The 15,289-nt window shown below is 47.4% G+C and overlaps 1 protein-coding gene across 1 annotated transcript; it reads right to left on the bottom strand.

Annotated features, from left to right (window-relative positions):
- Positions 1-2,589: 2,589 nt before the first annotated feature.
- On the bottom strand, positions 2,590-4,336 carry CAVIN3 (caveolae associated protein 3). Its single transcript, XM_060159809.1, has 2 exons — positions 3,784-4,336; positions 2,590-3,215 (listed from the first exon to the last, which is right to left on the bottom strand). The coding sequence occupies exons 1-2, from the start codon at positions 4,165-4,167 to the stop codon at positions 2,811-2,813; spliced, it is 789 nt and encodes a 262-aa protein (XP_060015792.1). The 5' UTR covers positions 4,168-4,336; the 3' UTR covers positions 2,590-2,810.
- Between the last annotated feature and the right edge of the window lie 10,953 nt (positions 4,337-15,289).

Genomic DNA, 15,289 nt, shown 5'->3' with positions numbered 1-15,289 from the left:
TTCCCAATGATCTATCAAGCTATTTTATGTGAGAAACATGCATTTGAGCTCTCAGTTTTGTGCGGGGGTTGAAAGGGGGAAATTGGATTTCCAAGGATTTGAAATGCAACAAGGATTTATTCTTCTTTGGGGGTAGAGAACTGAGCCTGTTCAGACCAGCCCCTCAGTGATGGCAAAACCTTGAAATGAGTGGTTGCTGGGAAGCTGCATGGTCTGTGCACTAAGGTTTGGAAGCCTGGAGGAGGAGCCCTGAATTTCTCCAGAGGAAATGGAGCTACTGCAGAGCCACCCTCCATGGAAAGACCTCTGGTTCAGGGCACAGAGCTTGACAGGCCGACCTCTGGGTTGCAGGATGAGGCACCGACCAGGACACTGGTACCCCAACAGTGACATCGTGTGGCTATAAGGAGCAATAGCAGCAGAGATATACAGTCTGAGAGACACTGAAACGGTGTGAACCCCCTGGTATAACTGCACAATCTAAGGAAGTGGAAGAGCCCTAAAGTGACTGGAAACAGACTTCCTACCAATTGTAGCAGGTAGGGGCTTGGCCTCTTCTAATTGAGTCCATAGAAATTTATTTAAAACGTCACTGTTGAACTCTGGTCCCACTTTTAGTCTCCAACGTCCTCATTTAAAGCACTCATCCTCCCCAGTAATTATCTGTATCCTTAGTGTTTTCTTTTCTTCAGAGCCCATAACCAGAAGACCCTTCTAGTTCATACATTTACTTGTTTTTATCTGGCTTATAAGTTTACTTCTTTATTGCCTGTCTTCCCCTTACTAGAATTTAAGTCCACGGAGGCTGGGATCTTGTCATTCTTGTGTGTCACTGTATTCCCAGCTCTTAAAATAGTGCCTGGCAGACCCTCGGAATTCAGGAAATATTTGTCAAATGAGTGGACGAATGGACTATATACCTGAAACAAACTATGTTCCACGTACTGTGCTAGGCACTTAACATCATTTAATCCTCGTATCAGCCCAGTAGGGGCTATCACCATCCCTTTGAATAGCTGAGGGAACTACGAACCCAAATCATTAACCACTGAGCTCTACTGCCCCTCACCATTCCTGTTTCCCATCCCTCTAGTTACCTTTTCCAAGAACATCCCCTCCCTTTCCTCCTTCAGGTTAGGTTGTGTCCCTTTCCCCTTTCCTCTCAAAATAACCTATATATAACTATCACTGCACTTATATCAGTCATTATATGTTTGTATCTCCCTACACTCTTGAGGTCCTTGAGTGCCTCAGAAGGGATTGTCCTCTTGGTGTTCACGAGAGATACTATAGGGCCTGGAACACAATAGGTACTCAAAGTATTTTTATACAACAATGACGGCATGAATGGGTGGATGACCACACTCCTATCCCGAGCCAACCCCCTCCCACTTCTCCTTTTTTTGTGATGCTCGCGAGGGCCTACTGTGCACCAGGCATGGGAAATACAGAAATGAATAAGACAGTCTCTACTGCAAAGGAGCCACAGTCTAGTGGAGCTGGGGTGGTGGCGGGAGAGTAATGGCAAACAATCACCATTAGTGCAGTTAGCGCTGAAGCGTGCAGGTGGTGCTAGGAAGAGAAGCATCTGGCCCTAAAACGGGGGTACCTTGCTGCCTTTTGTAGGACAGTAGAGATGAGAGTGGGAGCACACGGCTCATCGTGATTCAGTAGTAGAATGAGGGGAAGTGGCAAGAGATGAGGCTACAAAAAGGGGCAGGTACCAGCTCAGGAAGGGCCTTGAAGGTAACATTCAAGAACTTGGACTTTATTCTGAAGGTGATGGGGAACTATTGAAGGGTCTGGATCAGGAAGGTGATGTGATCAGATTGGCAGTTCAAATAATGGTCAGATGAAAGACGAAGCCTAAAATAGAGCAGCAGCAATGGGTATTAAGAAAAGAGAAGAGATCAGAGTTAACAGCAGGATAACTGTTTCCATGTGGTAGGGAAGGAGAGAAAGGAGGAGCCAGTGAAGACTCCCAGGTTTCTGGATGGATGACGGTGCCATTCGCTGGTAAAGAAAACACAGGAGGAGGAGCAGTTTTGAATGATACATAGTAAGTGCTCAATAAATAGCTGTTGAATTGAACTTAATTAAAAGGTAGAAGACACACTGCTTCTTTTGGATGCATTTGGAGTTTGGATTCCTTTTCAAATACAGCTCAAGACAGTGGTCTAGGGGGTATGTGGCCCATTGGACAGCCTCAGCAGTGGGAGTTAATGGAAGAATACTCAGAATGAGAAGAGGGCTAAGAACAGAATCTCAGAAAACCCAACTTTTAAGAGGTGGTAGAGGAAGAAGAGACTAAGGGGAAAACCACAAGTTGACATTTATTGAGCACCTACAGCAAGGGACTGTACTAGATGTTGGGAAAAAATTATGATTGTATGTCCCGAGGAGGAAAGTGCCGAAGGAGCAAGTAGCCAGAAGGATGTGTCTATGTGCCACTGGGGGAGAGCCCGGGATTCAGTGCAAACTGGAGAAATCACACAATGATCTGTTGGAAATGGAAGCCACACTCCAGGTGCCAACGTCTGTCTTATTCCTTGCATCGCCTTTCCCCCACCCCTTCACATGGAGTCCGGATTAGGTGCCATGACTTTTATTGACGGTGAGTGTAAGCAGGTGTGAGCGGCTGCTCTTTTAAAGGACACAGGGTGCTGGGCTTAAGAAGCCAGGAAGGGAGGGCCAGTGCTGGGCTGTGGATGCAGGATTCACTCCTTATTTGGGCGGGAACGCTGCATTCTCAGAGGAAGATTTATTTCGGGGCTAGGCATCGGCGCGGGGGAGGCAGGCAGCACCAGCCATTAGGCCGCACTCTCTATTTGGAGCACAGCCGCTGCTGCTTCGGCAGCCCTAGGTCTCCCGGGATCTTCCTCGGTATCCTGCGGAGGTTCTGGTTCCTGCTTAGACTCCGACTCAGGCTGGGCTTCCGGCTGGCCCTCAGTGCTCCGGCCAGGCCCAAGGCGAGGAGGCTTAACAGGCGTGGGGGATGGCGCTGCAGGCCCTTTCCGGCCCGAAAAGGCCCTTCGCAAGCTATGCACCAACCCGGCGCGCCGCAGCCGCAGCGCCCTGGACTCCACGGGCTCCTCCTCGTCTGAGCTCTCCCCACCTTCGCCCTCTGGCTGCTGTGGGCCAGGTTCGGCCTGGTCCGCCGGGCCTAAGGGCTCCGGCGCCTTCTGGAAGGCCTTGGCCGGGATTTCAGCCTCCTCCTGCAAGTGATGGACACAGCACTGGCCCTGGCAGCCCCCTATCCCGCACCAGCCTGAGCCTCCCTCCTCAATGACACCAGGGGAAGCCACCCCACCCTTAGCCTCCGCAGCCCGGATGGGAAAGAAAAGCCAGGCGTGGGAAAGGGGGGCGTGGGTTGGAGGGAGGTGGGGAGAGCTAGGGCAGGGGAACTGCATAAGTTTGTGAAACCCGGTTAGGGACATGAGACAGGATGGTAGCCGCAGGGGCAAGAACAGGAGGAGGGGGCGAACTGTCTCGGGATGCACTTCCGCCACCGTTCTTTTCATCTGGGGATGGGCTGGGACTTGGAGCAACTGCTGTGGACGTGGCCTGGGCGTGGCCTGGGCGGGCTTTGATTGGCTGGGTTCAGGGGTGTGAGGGAAGGCTGGGGCTCGGTGGTGGGAAGCGCGCGAGGGCCTGGAAGTGGTTTCCACGAGACCGGAGGAGGGTAGGGTCAGGAATGTGGGTGTGGTAGGCGGATGGGAGGGGAGCCCCCAGGTGGTGGCCCGCGGGAAAGGCCCCGATCAGGGGACGCCTGAGGTCACTGACCTTGAAGAGCAGAACGTGGAGCTTCCCGCGCGCCACCAGCAGCCCGTGGTTGGCCTCCAGCCGCTGCACCTGGGCGGCTCGGCGCACCGCGCGCTCCTGGGCGGCATCGGCGTGCGAGCCCACGCGCTCAGCCTTGGCCAGCAGCTGCGCCAGCGCGTTGCTCGTGGTGTCGTGGCTGCGACTCAGCGCGCCCAGGCGGCTCTGGATGCGACGCACGGAGCCCGCCAGGCCGCCCTGCCTCTGAGCCAGGCCCCCCTGCCGCTCGCGCAGCGCCTCCAGCATGGTGGCCAGCTTCTCCAGCAGGGTCACCACCGTGACGGCGTGCACCGGGCCCCTAGCCGGCGCTCCGGGAACAGGCCCCGGCTCTAGCGCGCTCTCCCCCATGCTCCCCGACTGCCCTGCCTGGCTCTCCCTGAAGCCGCCGGCTGCGCTCTGGGCTGGGGCCGCCTTCCCCGGCTCCTCCCCAGCTCCGGCCGTGACTCAGGCAGGCGGAGTTGGCCTTCCCGGGCGGCGGGAGGGAAAGCGGGAGGCGGGATGTTGGTGGTGGGGTCCTTCGGAAGCGCTCCCCCTTTCCGCCGCCCCGCCCCGGAGACCCGCGGGGAAGCAGGTTGGCCCGGGATCCGCCCCACCCCGCCCGGCAAACTCTCTGGCTCTGAGTGTGAGTTCCCTCCCCCACTCCAATTCCCTAGTGTGCCTCTTTCTGGAAAGTACTCTCCCCACTGCAGAGGGCGAGCCATGGAAAATTTTGCTGTTTGCATCGAGTGGGCAGAGAAACTATGTTAGCAAAGCAAAGGGGTAACCAAAGGGCCTGCGCAGCCTCCTGCCCTGGCCTCCCACGCTTCAAAGTGTTGCGTTTGCGCCCCACGCTGGGCGCGGTAGACTGGGAGGTTCTTGGATATTCCGCTACCAACCTAAGACTGTTTAAGCCTGAGGCCTCGCTTTGGGACCCAGCAGGCCCCGCAGTGTGGACAGAGGAGGGGCGGAGGGAGTGAGGAGGCATCCTCTGGTATTTCCCTAATAGTCTTCACCAGGGTTTGGCCACAGGCCTCATTTCCTGCTTCTCTAGTTCCTACTGTTGTGTAGCATTACCCTGCTTTCTTTCTTCTAGTTCTTTCCCTGTCTTTCTTTAAGCCCATCAGAGCCTAGGTCCTGCACCCCAAGCTTGGAAGGCAGGCAGGACACCTCTTCCTGTGAAACCTTTAAAAGTGTTAGAGTAGGTTCTGGTATGTCTTTGTTCTTCTGGAGGCTAGCTGTGGCTCCCACCTGATGTTTTTTAAATTTTCTTTGGAAATAGGTGAGAATCTCAGAATCTGCTGAGAGTGAAGAAGATTTAAAATGGCTGCCTGGAGGGGGAGAGAGTGAACATAGAGGATCCAGTTAATGATGTGGGTAATGGATTCATTGTGTCATCAGTTTGGAAAACCCCACGCCTTGTCTCTAGCAGTACTTGGTAAACTGATGGTAGGCACAGAAATTCAAGCAATGCATTGATCATGATGAAGTCTCTCTTCTGCTTCTCCTCACCCAATCTCTGAGGGCCACTTGATGACTGTGGAAGAAACTGTCATTCAGGGGATAGTTACGTGGGTCCGAAAAGACCTGAGGTCCGATTTACACAGAAGTACAGCAGAGGATGAGCAGTTATTGCCAGAAATCTGGTGATGCTAAGTTAATGACCAAATTCTTCAAATACAAGTTCATGTAGCCTGACCCCCTCAGCCCCTTGGGGGCCTAATGGAAGTCACCATCTCCTCCAGTGGATCTATATTTGCTCAGAGAGACCCATCAGGATGTGCCAGTTAAAATACTTTCAAACTAAGGGAACAGAGAACCCAATTTAAAAGTTCTTAAACACAGGAAATCCAATTCAAACATAATTGAAAAAGACCATGGTAGAGTGATGCTTAAGTGTGGGTCAGTCACAGCTCTCTCAACTATGCCCTCTACAGGTGTCAGCTTCATTTCCAGACGGGGAACAGGGTGGTTACAGCAGTTCCAGGCCGCACATCTCTGTACAAGATCAAGAGAAAAGAGGGGACCATCTTAAAATTTAGAACATTTATTTCCCAGAGGCCCCCAAGAAGTTTTCCAGTTGCCTTCCACTGAATTAAATGGCCATGCCGGAACCAAGTTCTATGGCTCTGCATTGGTGGGCTTAAGCATAAGTTCCTTAACCCATCACTGACAAGAGAGCTGATAATTACCTTTTGACAAAGTAGGCCCACTTCTACAGCAGGGTAGGGTCACCTTGCCTAGGTGCACATGGGTGGTTTGGGCGGAAGAGTGGTTATCTATGTATGACATCTGAGTACTGCTAAGGATAGATAGTCAATCAAAACTATCTGCTACAGGAAGCCTATGAAAGAATCACTAGCCTTGAGAATTGGCACTAAAGAAGCCCAAAGCATTTGGAAACAAGAACTATATGGATAGATATTTTTCAAAGGCCTGCTGAATTCCTCTCTGGACATGCAGAACAAGGATGACCTTAAAATTTAGCAACAAAGCCACTGATGATTCCACTGATCTTCCCAAAACTTCAACTATAAAAGCCATAGAAACTAGCAGATATTGGAAAATAGAAGCCCATGAGCTGCATAAAAATAACTTGGGGCAACCTAGAAGAATGCCCTGAGTCAAAAAAGCCCAGATTGATGGAAATTATAGTAGTATGACCTTGATCACAAAGTATCCAAGAAAAAGCCATATTACAGTTTCCAATAAGGATGGAAAGAAGAAAAGAGAGCAAAGATGCAGAATGATGCCCTCTAAGGCAGTGCAACCTGATCTTTTAAAGATTTTATTTTCTCCATCAGGGATGTGACTGGGACCCACCCCCTCAAACTCCTTGGTATGGGTTTGAAAAATGGAAACCAATTGGTGTGGGTTTATCGTGTCACCCCAAAAATATATGTTCAGATCCTAACCTTTGATACCTGTGAATATGTTCTCATTTGGAAATAGGATCTTTGCAGATGTAGTCAAGTTAGATGAGATCATGCTAGAGTAGGGTGGGCCCTTAATCCTATATGACTGGTGACCTTACAAGAAGAAAAGAATCACACAGGGAGAACACCATGTGACAGTGGAGACGGAGAGTGGAATCACGCTGCCACAAGCACAGGAAAGCCTGAAGTGTCCAGGAGCTGAAAGAGGTAAGGAAGGCTCCTCCCCTAGAAGCTTTGGAGGGAGCGTGGCCCTACCAAATTCTTTAAAAACTTGAAACAAAGGTATTGCCCGCCCTGTTTCTCAAGGCTTCTTTTCCTACATTGGCCTGTCCCCTTCCCAGAACATACGTACTATGAGGAAGAGTTGTCTTTATTTTCAAAGAAATCACTACAGCTTTCATGAGGGCTGGACCTGCCTGGAATATATCTGCCTAACAAAGATGGAGTCAGCGGTGGCCCCCTGCCTCTGCCTGTATCTGCTCTGGTTACTTTAAGTGAGAGGAAGCCCAAGGAAACCTCTGAAAGAGATCAGGTTACAGTGCCTTAGATTATATCATTCAGCATCCTTGTTTTCTTTCTTTCCTCAGTGGTCAGGTGCCCCACTGTATGATGTTGCAAAGATGCCCTGAAACGAAAGTGACAGAGGTGCTGCAGTTCTTAACATCATACCTGAGGGGAAGAGGATGTTCAGTCAGGTCCGGGGACCAGCCATGAGGGATGCAGCAGATGGGGGCCTCCTGGAGTAGTAGTACTTTAGCCCATGACAGGTAGTGAAATGTGTGTGATATCTCCCACTGCAACAAAGAACATCAACTAATGGGAGTGTTTGGGCTTTAGTGTCCAAATTTGCTCCACTTTGGAATCCTTATACACTCCACATCTTGGATTATCCAAAAGGCCACATACTTTGAATAGGGTTCAGAGGCGCCTCAGTGATTAACCCTGGCCAAGTTACAAGTCAGCTCCTAGCCCTTGGGCCGTATAAGAAAGATGAGACTTGAGGTCTGTGTATGATTTCTGCCTCTCCCACCAAGACGATTTGTGGAGAGGGGGAGAGATGGCAGGACCTAAAAGGAAAAATGTAACATAAACATTTAGGCAATGCTTCCGGCATCTGAGAATTATACTGCTTTTGAAAGATAATTGCTGGCTTACTAGTAGATGCTAGTGGAGAGATTCACCAGAGGTTGCTGGATTGTTTTGTTCATTGTCTCACATAGCAATGCAGCCTAACAGTCTTTGATTATGCAATGGAAAAAAATCTAAAAAAGGATCAGAAATGGCTGTGTGAGTTAATTGTACAAGAAACACCCTTGACCCTGAGTCTCACTTTCAGCTGCCAGACAAACAGGGACATCTTCCAAGGACTTAAGCTTTGAATTAAAAGTAGCAACATGCATAGTAGTTTGTATCTGATAAGCAACAAGTAATTACTGTATAGCACAGGGAATTATACTCAATATCTTATAATAACCTATAATGGAAAATAATCTGAAAATATATATATATAACTGAATTGCTTTGCTGTACACCTGAAACTAACACAATATTGTAAATCAACTATACTTCAATTAAAAAATAAAGTAACAACGTGCAGCACAAGCAGAACCACCCATTCAACAGGTTAGGAGCCTCAGTGGACAGGCGCTACCTTCCACCCTTTGTCACAGACAACCTGCCTACGGAAGGGGTAAGGCCATGCCACACAATGAGGGAGCTCTGTGCCTCTGGCAGTGAAAAGAGCTATAAGTTTGGAGCAACAGGAAGTGAGAATCGGTTCGAACTCCAGAAATCAAAATAACCAAATGGATGGGAGATCCTGGAATTGTACATTATGGCCAAGAGGTTTGGGGATGGCTTTTATGACAAGAATCAGGCATATTATTCCCTCAAACCACTATTTTTTGTATCTCGTATTTTAGAAGGTTGAGTCGTGTCCCCAAAAAGGTACGTCCAAGTCCTAACCCCAGTACCTATGAATGTGACCTTATTTAGAAATAGGGTCTTTGCAGATGTAATTAAGGATATTGAAATGAGATCATCCTAGGCTTGGGGTGGGTCCTAAATCCAGTGACTAGAGCCCTTATAAGAAGAGGAGAAAACAGAGACACAGAAAAGAAGGCCATGTGAAGATCGAGACAGAAATTGGAGGGCAACCCCAAACCTAGCAGCCACCAGAAAGTAGGAGAGAGGCATGGAACGGATTCTCCCTCAGAACCTCCTGAGGGTGCGTGACCCTAGCAACACTGATTTTGTACTTTTGCCCTCCAGAACCGTGAGGGAGTATATTTCTGTTGTTTTAAGCCACTAAATTTGTGGTAATTTGTTACAGCAGCCCTAGGAAATTATTACACACATGAACACCCACCAGAAGGATTAGGGACACGAAAAAGCAGTTTTAACAACCAGGTAAATCAGTCAATATGCCATGAATGGAATCAGAGCATCCTGCACCTGAGATGAGGCTGAGTAGCCCAGAACCGTGGAATATGTCATTGCTGCTGGAGCCAGTTGTCAGGGTGTGGGAGTTGAGCTCCTCCTGCAAAAATGTCCTGGGACATTCAAAAGGCAAAAAGTCTGGAAGTGACTGAATAGACTCTATTGAATCCCTTTCTGTAATCTGAGGAATTCAGTGGGCCCTGACACGGGGAGGCCTGGCCTGGATTTGAGCTTGCATTCCTTGGCAAATCACTCAGAAGCCACCATCACAGCCCCCGCAGGCCTCTATCTTGAGCTAATAGGGCATTCCTCTGACCCCAGAACTTATTTTACCACCCACATAATAAAGGACAGGGCAGATCATTAGGGACTGGTATGCCCTCCCTCTTAGAGGCAGGCTCGTGGAGTGAGAGGTAGAATGAGCCATTGAAGACGGGTTTGACCGAGATGCCATGGGCAGCAAATCCGGACTGGTGGTGACTTACGGAAAATTGTATATGGCTGGAGTCCTGCCGCTATTTTCATCTTCATACAAGCATTCCCCTGTGTCTCTGGGGCTGGGTCCAAGGAAGGAGAAGTCATCAGGAGCCACCCAGTATCTACCACAACTAGGAAATAATTTGACTCATAAAATTTAGCATTGCATTAGTTGAATGGTGTTTACTTACGAGATTTTGTTTGAAGAATAACTATCATGTGTATGGTGTCGAAAGGAGAGATAGTTAGGAATTCCCTGGCAGTCCAGGGGCCCGGGGTTCAATCCCTGGTCGGGGAATTAAGATCCCACAAACCACAAAAAACAAAAAAAAAGAGAGATGATAGTTGCTAATCAATTCAACTACGGAAGTGGAAGAAGCGAGCCTACCCTGGGCAAAGAATAGCATTGGTTCATCCAGCTGGTTCCACTTGAAGGCAAATGGCATGGTTTAGGAATGCTGCACAACACAAAGTACCCTACTGAATTTTTTTTATCTTATTTGGGTTCAGTGGATCTTAGAAGCAGAAGAGAAGGCTCTCAGAACCAAACCATATGTATAATAATCCGTTCACTAAGCCAGGCTGGTATGACGATTGAGAGGCTTTGAAAAGGAAAAAAAAAAAAAAACTTTTAATAGGTCTGCAAGCTTACCCATTTAATCTGAGAGTTAGTACGATCCCTGAGACTGGTTGTAGAATGGTCCTTGAGGCTGGTACCCCAGCTTTTTGGTATCAAATCCCATCAAGTTAAGTGTGATGGTATCACGGTAACCCACTGAGTCCTCTGGAGGTAATACACGATGCAAAATCAATCTAACCATCTATTCAACTTAATAGTTTGACAGAGCTGCAGCTTAACCACAACTCCTCCTTCTTGTGGGGAGCTGGATGGAGGAAATATTAATTCACATAGGCAGAGTATATGGTTTAGATATTTTTTTCTATCGCCAAGTTGTGTCTAAGCCACACACTGGGCCAGAGGGCAATGAGCAAGGCACTGCTGCCCCATAAAAACGAGAGGATTGCTTCAGGGTCTGCACCAGAGGAAAGAGACCAGGAAGGAGGAAGAGGAGTTGATCTTGGAATCATGTCCCCTACAAAGTAGATTCTCTCAAAGTCGGTTTGCTTAGGAAGCTAATGTAGGAGAGGGGAATATAGGAGGGGGCCAGAGCCATTTTATTGATTCAGGCCAAAGATTTATGTCAAAAAAAAAAAAAAAGAAGAAAGAGAATAAAGGTAGATATTTACATATTTATACTTCCACCACTGGAAAATGTGTATAAGATATTAAAGAGACCATATCTTAACATGGGTCCAAGTAGAATGGGAACATTTCTGAGGACAGAAAATGTAAATTGCTAATGGCCGCTGTACTTATGAAGGTTGTAAAATTACAAACTGAATCCTCAAAGGAAGAATGGAAACTGTTCTTCACACTTAAGTTAGGAAGTGAAGCATCCTCAGGAAATCAGATTAGAGCATCACCTGAGAAAGCCTGGTACAGGCAGTGTGACCGAAAACCCGATTTCCTAAATTTGTCTAAGGATGTCTCTAGCCCTGCACTGTACAGCATGATAGCCACTAGCCACATGTGACTGTTTAAATTTTAAGTTTAATTAATTAAAATTAAATAATATTAAAAATTCAGCCCTCAGTCACACAACCCACATTTCAAGAGCTTAACAGCCACTATTAGCAAGTGGCTATCACATTGGACTCCATGCCTCTCAGTTAATATTAGCCCATGGGGTGAGCGTGCCACCCCAAATGTTACCAGTAACAATCGCACAGGTTTATCTGAGAGATGAGACAAAGAAATCTCCCATTTCACCTGAAAGACACATCTTGAACAAGAAATTACCCGTATGAATGAAATTACAGAGCAATTCATGGAGAAGTGATTTCTTCCAATAGCACTGGGACCATTAAAATTGGTAGATAAGGATACAGGAGGTAGTTTCTGAAACGGTCCCATGCTTCAGGACGTGTACCATCACTCTCAAAAATATATACCTTCCAACATGGTTTACCTTGATTATGGGAATTATGGTTATTGATTTTATCCTTTGGGGGGAAGTATTGCAACAATTGTGTCTGCCAAAGTAACAAGATTCTCTTCTGTCTGTGTGGTGAGAATGACCAGGATGTTCACTGTAAGCCTGCCTCACCCTGGAAAGAGGATGTATAGGCTGTGAGAAAGATGAGGGTGTTTACTTTGTAACATGCAATTTTGAATAAAAAGTAAACATAACCTTGCACTTACCTTCAACAGATATCTTAGTTCTTAGTTTTAATAACAAGTGTCCCATACGGAAGAGCCTAGAAACATGAAAGGGCCCAATACAAATTTGTTGATTGAAAAAAAACTAAAGTTTACTTTGCTAAGCAAAGTAGAACACCAGTAAGAAGTGGATCACGTTTGCAATGATAACCTTAGGAGTAAACACGTTAGGAAGAGTTAAGACTCTACTTCTGAGGTAGCAACCTGGGGAGAGAGAGACCAGTGGGAATCAAGGGCAGGAGTCGGGGAAACATGATAATTGTACTGAGCCTGGTCGCAGGCCAGGGCTACCGTGCTTGGAGTGCTGAACCCTGCTGGGCTTGTTTAATTGATGCTTCTTGGCTTTCCGTGAAGCCAGCACAACAGGTCCAACAGAAGTCACCATCACATTCACTGCCAGACATACCCACCCTTAAGGAGTCTTCAGACCGTGGGGATATCCTGGCAACAAAGGTTGAGAAGTGACAGGAATGAATGCATAGCTTTGCTTTGTGTCTATTTCATCTTCTGTAGATAACCCAATGTTAAGTTTCCTCACAGGTCTTGATTTGTTTTCTCTATACAAGTGAGTAAGGGGAGGCAAAAGTAAGCTTTTTCTATGGCTGAACTATTTAAGCCTGCCTGTGATCTTAGGCTAGATCTAGGACTTAAGCCTCTATATAAGATGCCCCAAGAGGCTGAAGCCATAGTGTCTTGGTTGAAACTGAAAGCAGTTGCTACAGGGCAGGTCTGCAGCGGCTTACCTACATAGTGCACAAACCTTGCTGGACCTGCGTCTTGGGGAAGGGACGTGCAGAAAGACCTCTTGACTATCTCACGTGGGCTGCCTCTCAGAAAGTAGCCCCTTCTACCTAGTCCTTGTGTTCTCCAAGTCAGGGACTCCTCCCATCCTTTTTGTCAATCTGGGACCATTAGAATGAGAGGGGGAAATAAACAGAGAAGATTTTAAATGGCAAATATTATGAGAAAGAGGAAAAGGAGAGAGAAAGAGAGAGAGAGAGAGGCAGGGAGGGAGAGAGGAAGAGAGAAGTAAGTTAAGACTAGAGGTGAAATCGCAGAAAACAGATTGCGTTAAACACCTGCAAAATAAAATAAAACTAAGCTAAGTTTAAATTCAAATAAAAATCCGATGCCAAATGGATAAGAAACTGACAGTTGAGTTTAAGAAGTCAAGCTGCTCTTTATTTTTTCTGTCCTCTGTAATGCATGTCATGTTGCCCATGCTTTTAACCCATACCTACCCCGGTCAGGATTTACCTGGTGAGCTGACCCAAACTTTCATACACGAGTCTGAACCCATGGTGAATTAGCCTAGAATTGTGCCAACGTGTTCATTAAATTTACCACCAGACATGGCAGAATAAGGAGTCTTGCCAGGGGTTCCTCACATTCTACCCATATTTCTCCAGGCCTCGGTTATAGTGGATCCTACTCAGGCATCACTTTTTTGCATCGAAACAGAAGCCCCCTCAAGCTGACTAGGCCTCACCAAGCTGCTTTCCCAGGATGAGAAAATCTTTGCCACTCAGCATCAAGCAGCAATACTGGAAACAGCATCAACATTCGTCTAAGGCTCTATGGCTTGCAAACCTACCTGCCAGCATCCACTTCTCTTCTAGACAAGGATCAGTTGGTTACACGGAACAGAAAGTATCTCGGTTAACTTAGGTGAAGGTGGGTTTGTTGTAAAAGAATTGGCAGCTACCCCAGCCCCCAAAGCAGACTGTTGAAATAATTTATTGTCTGGGGCACTTCCTGAATTAACAGAAGGGAGGAGCCATTAAAGGATAATATAGCTTATTTATTATTTCAATAGCTTCTCAGGCGAAGCAGGAAAGAAACCAGACCTCTTTTGTGAACAATAATGGGGCCCACTAACTCTGGGGAAAATGCGAGATGCCCTTCTAATTGAGGAAATATATCCTTTTTCAATATGGGTTTAGATTGTACTCTATAAAAATTAATGTGTTCCTGGGAGCAGTGGAGGAGCTTGTATAACAATTCTATTAATCAGATGAACCAACGTGATTCCCACTCACATGTGTAAGAATATTGAAAAGGAAATCTGGCCAGGAAGAGCTAAATCCACGACGAATACAGACCCGGAGGCCCTTCATCTTCCTCTCCCACTCCCACCTCCACCCTATACACACAATTCTGCAAGACTTGGGTGACAATAGGCGTCATTTTGAACTGGCTAAAGTTCTGGGGACCTGCCTCCACCTGGCATACTCAGATTTGGGATGTTGGGGTAGGATAAGAGTGGTGAATTTGGAGACAGAGAGATCCAAGTGAGACAGGCTGGGACCTGGGACCTGGGACCCTTTGCTGCAGTGCTTGCACCTGGACAAACGTCTCCTCCAACAACAAAATACAAAGAATCATAAGGGACTAAAAATTACTGCATGCATGTGCAGTAGGGGCAAATTATGAATAAAGAAATACAAAAAGGCCAAAACCCAACTGCCACTTCTGAAGTGCTGGGAGCAGAAGCAGGGTACTGCCCGTGATCCCTGCACACAGCACCACCAAGGGTGGGCAGACCATCTAAGCCAACCCTGAGGCCCAACCTACCGATCCACCCTACCCTCACCCCATGTAAGGAAACAGCCCCCACTCAGCGAGTGAGCAAGGGCACCTGTTATTTGTTTTCACTCCTTCGTGCTGCAGCACGAGCCCAATAATGCCTTGCTTGTGTTCCTTGTCTGGCCTCTTATCAATTTCTATTGTAAAGAATCCAAGGACCCTGAGTTGGTAACACAAGAAGCGAGATCCCTTCCTGTGATAGGTGTGGAAGTTGGTGGTTTCAAATGGAGAAAATGTGAAAAGGAGGCCCATGGAGAAGGGAATTTTGTGCATCTAAAAGCCAGGGAACAGGACTTCCCTGGCAGTCCAGTGATTAAGATTCCACACTTCCACTGTAGGCGACATGGGTCCAAACCCTGGTTGGGGACCCTGCATGCCATGCAGTGCCACCAAAGACATTTAAAAATAAAAACCGAAAGCCAGGGAGTTTGTGAAGGACCTAGATCTGTATGTACCTTCCCTCCCTTGGAGAAGCAAATAGAAGGTCTACGTTAAGAGTGTTTTATCCTTCCCTCTTTGACATTGACTCTCCCTTCTGAAACTGCTTCAACTCTTCAGTGAAGAAACCTGCATATACACTTAGGCTGCGTGTAACTTTGGAGAGACTAGAGGGGGAGAAAGATCTTCCCAACAATCTTCTCCTTTGATTTATGGGAGGGAGACATCAAATGGGGCATAACTCGGGGCTCCCAGCAGTGACAGGCCAAACTGAGAGCAGGGAGCAAATACCCTTGATGACAGGATAGCACTGCAGAGGTGACAAATTCGAGGGGCC

The sequence above is a fragment of the Lagenorhynchus albirostris genome, chromosome 9 (assembly GCF_949774975.1).
Source record: "Lagenorhynchus albirostris chromosome 9, mLagAlb1.1, whole genome shotgun sequence".
In the NCBI taxonomy this organism is placed as follows: Eukaryota; Metazoa; Chordata; class Mammalia; order Artiodactyla; family Delphinidae; genus Lagenorhynchus; species Lagenorhynchus albirostris.
Note: the sequence above shows the minus strand (reverse complement) of the source record. Positions and strands in the feature narration are given on the sequence as shown.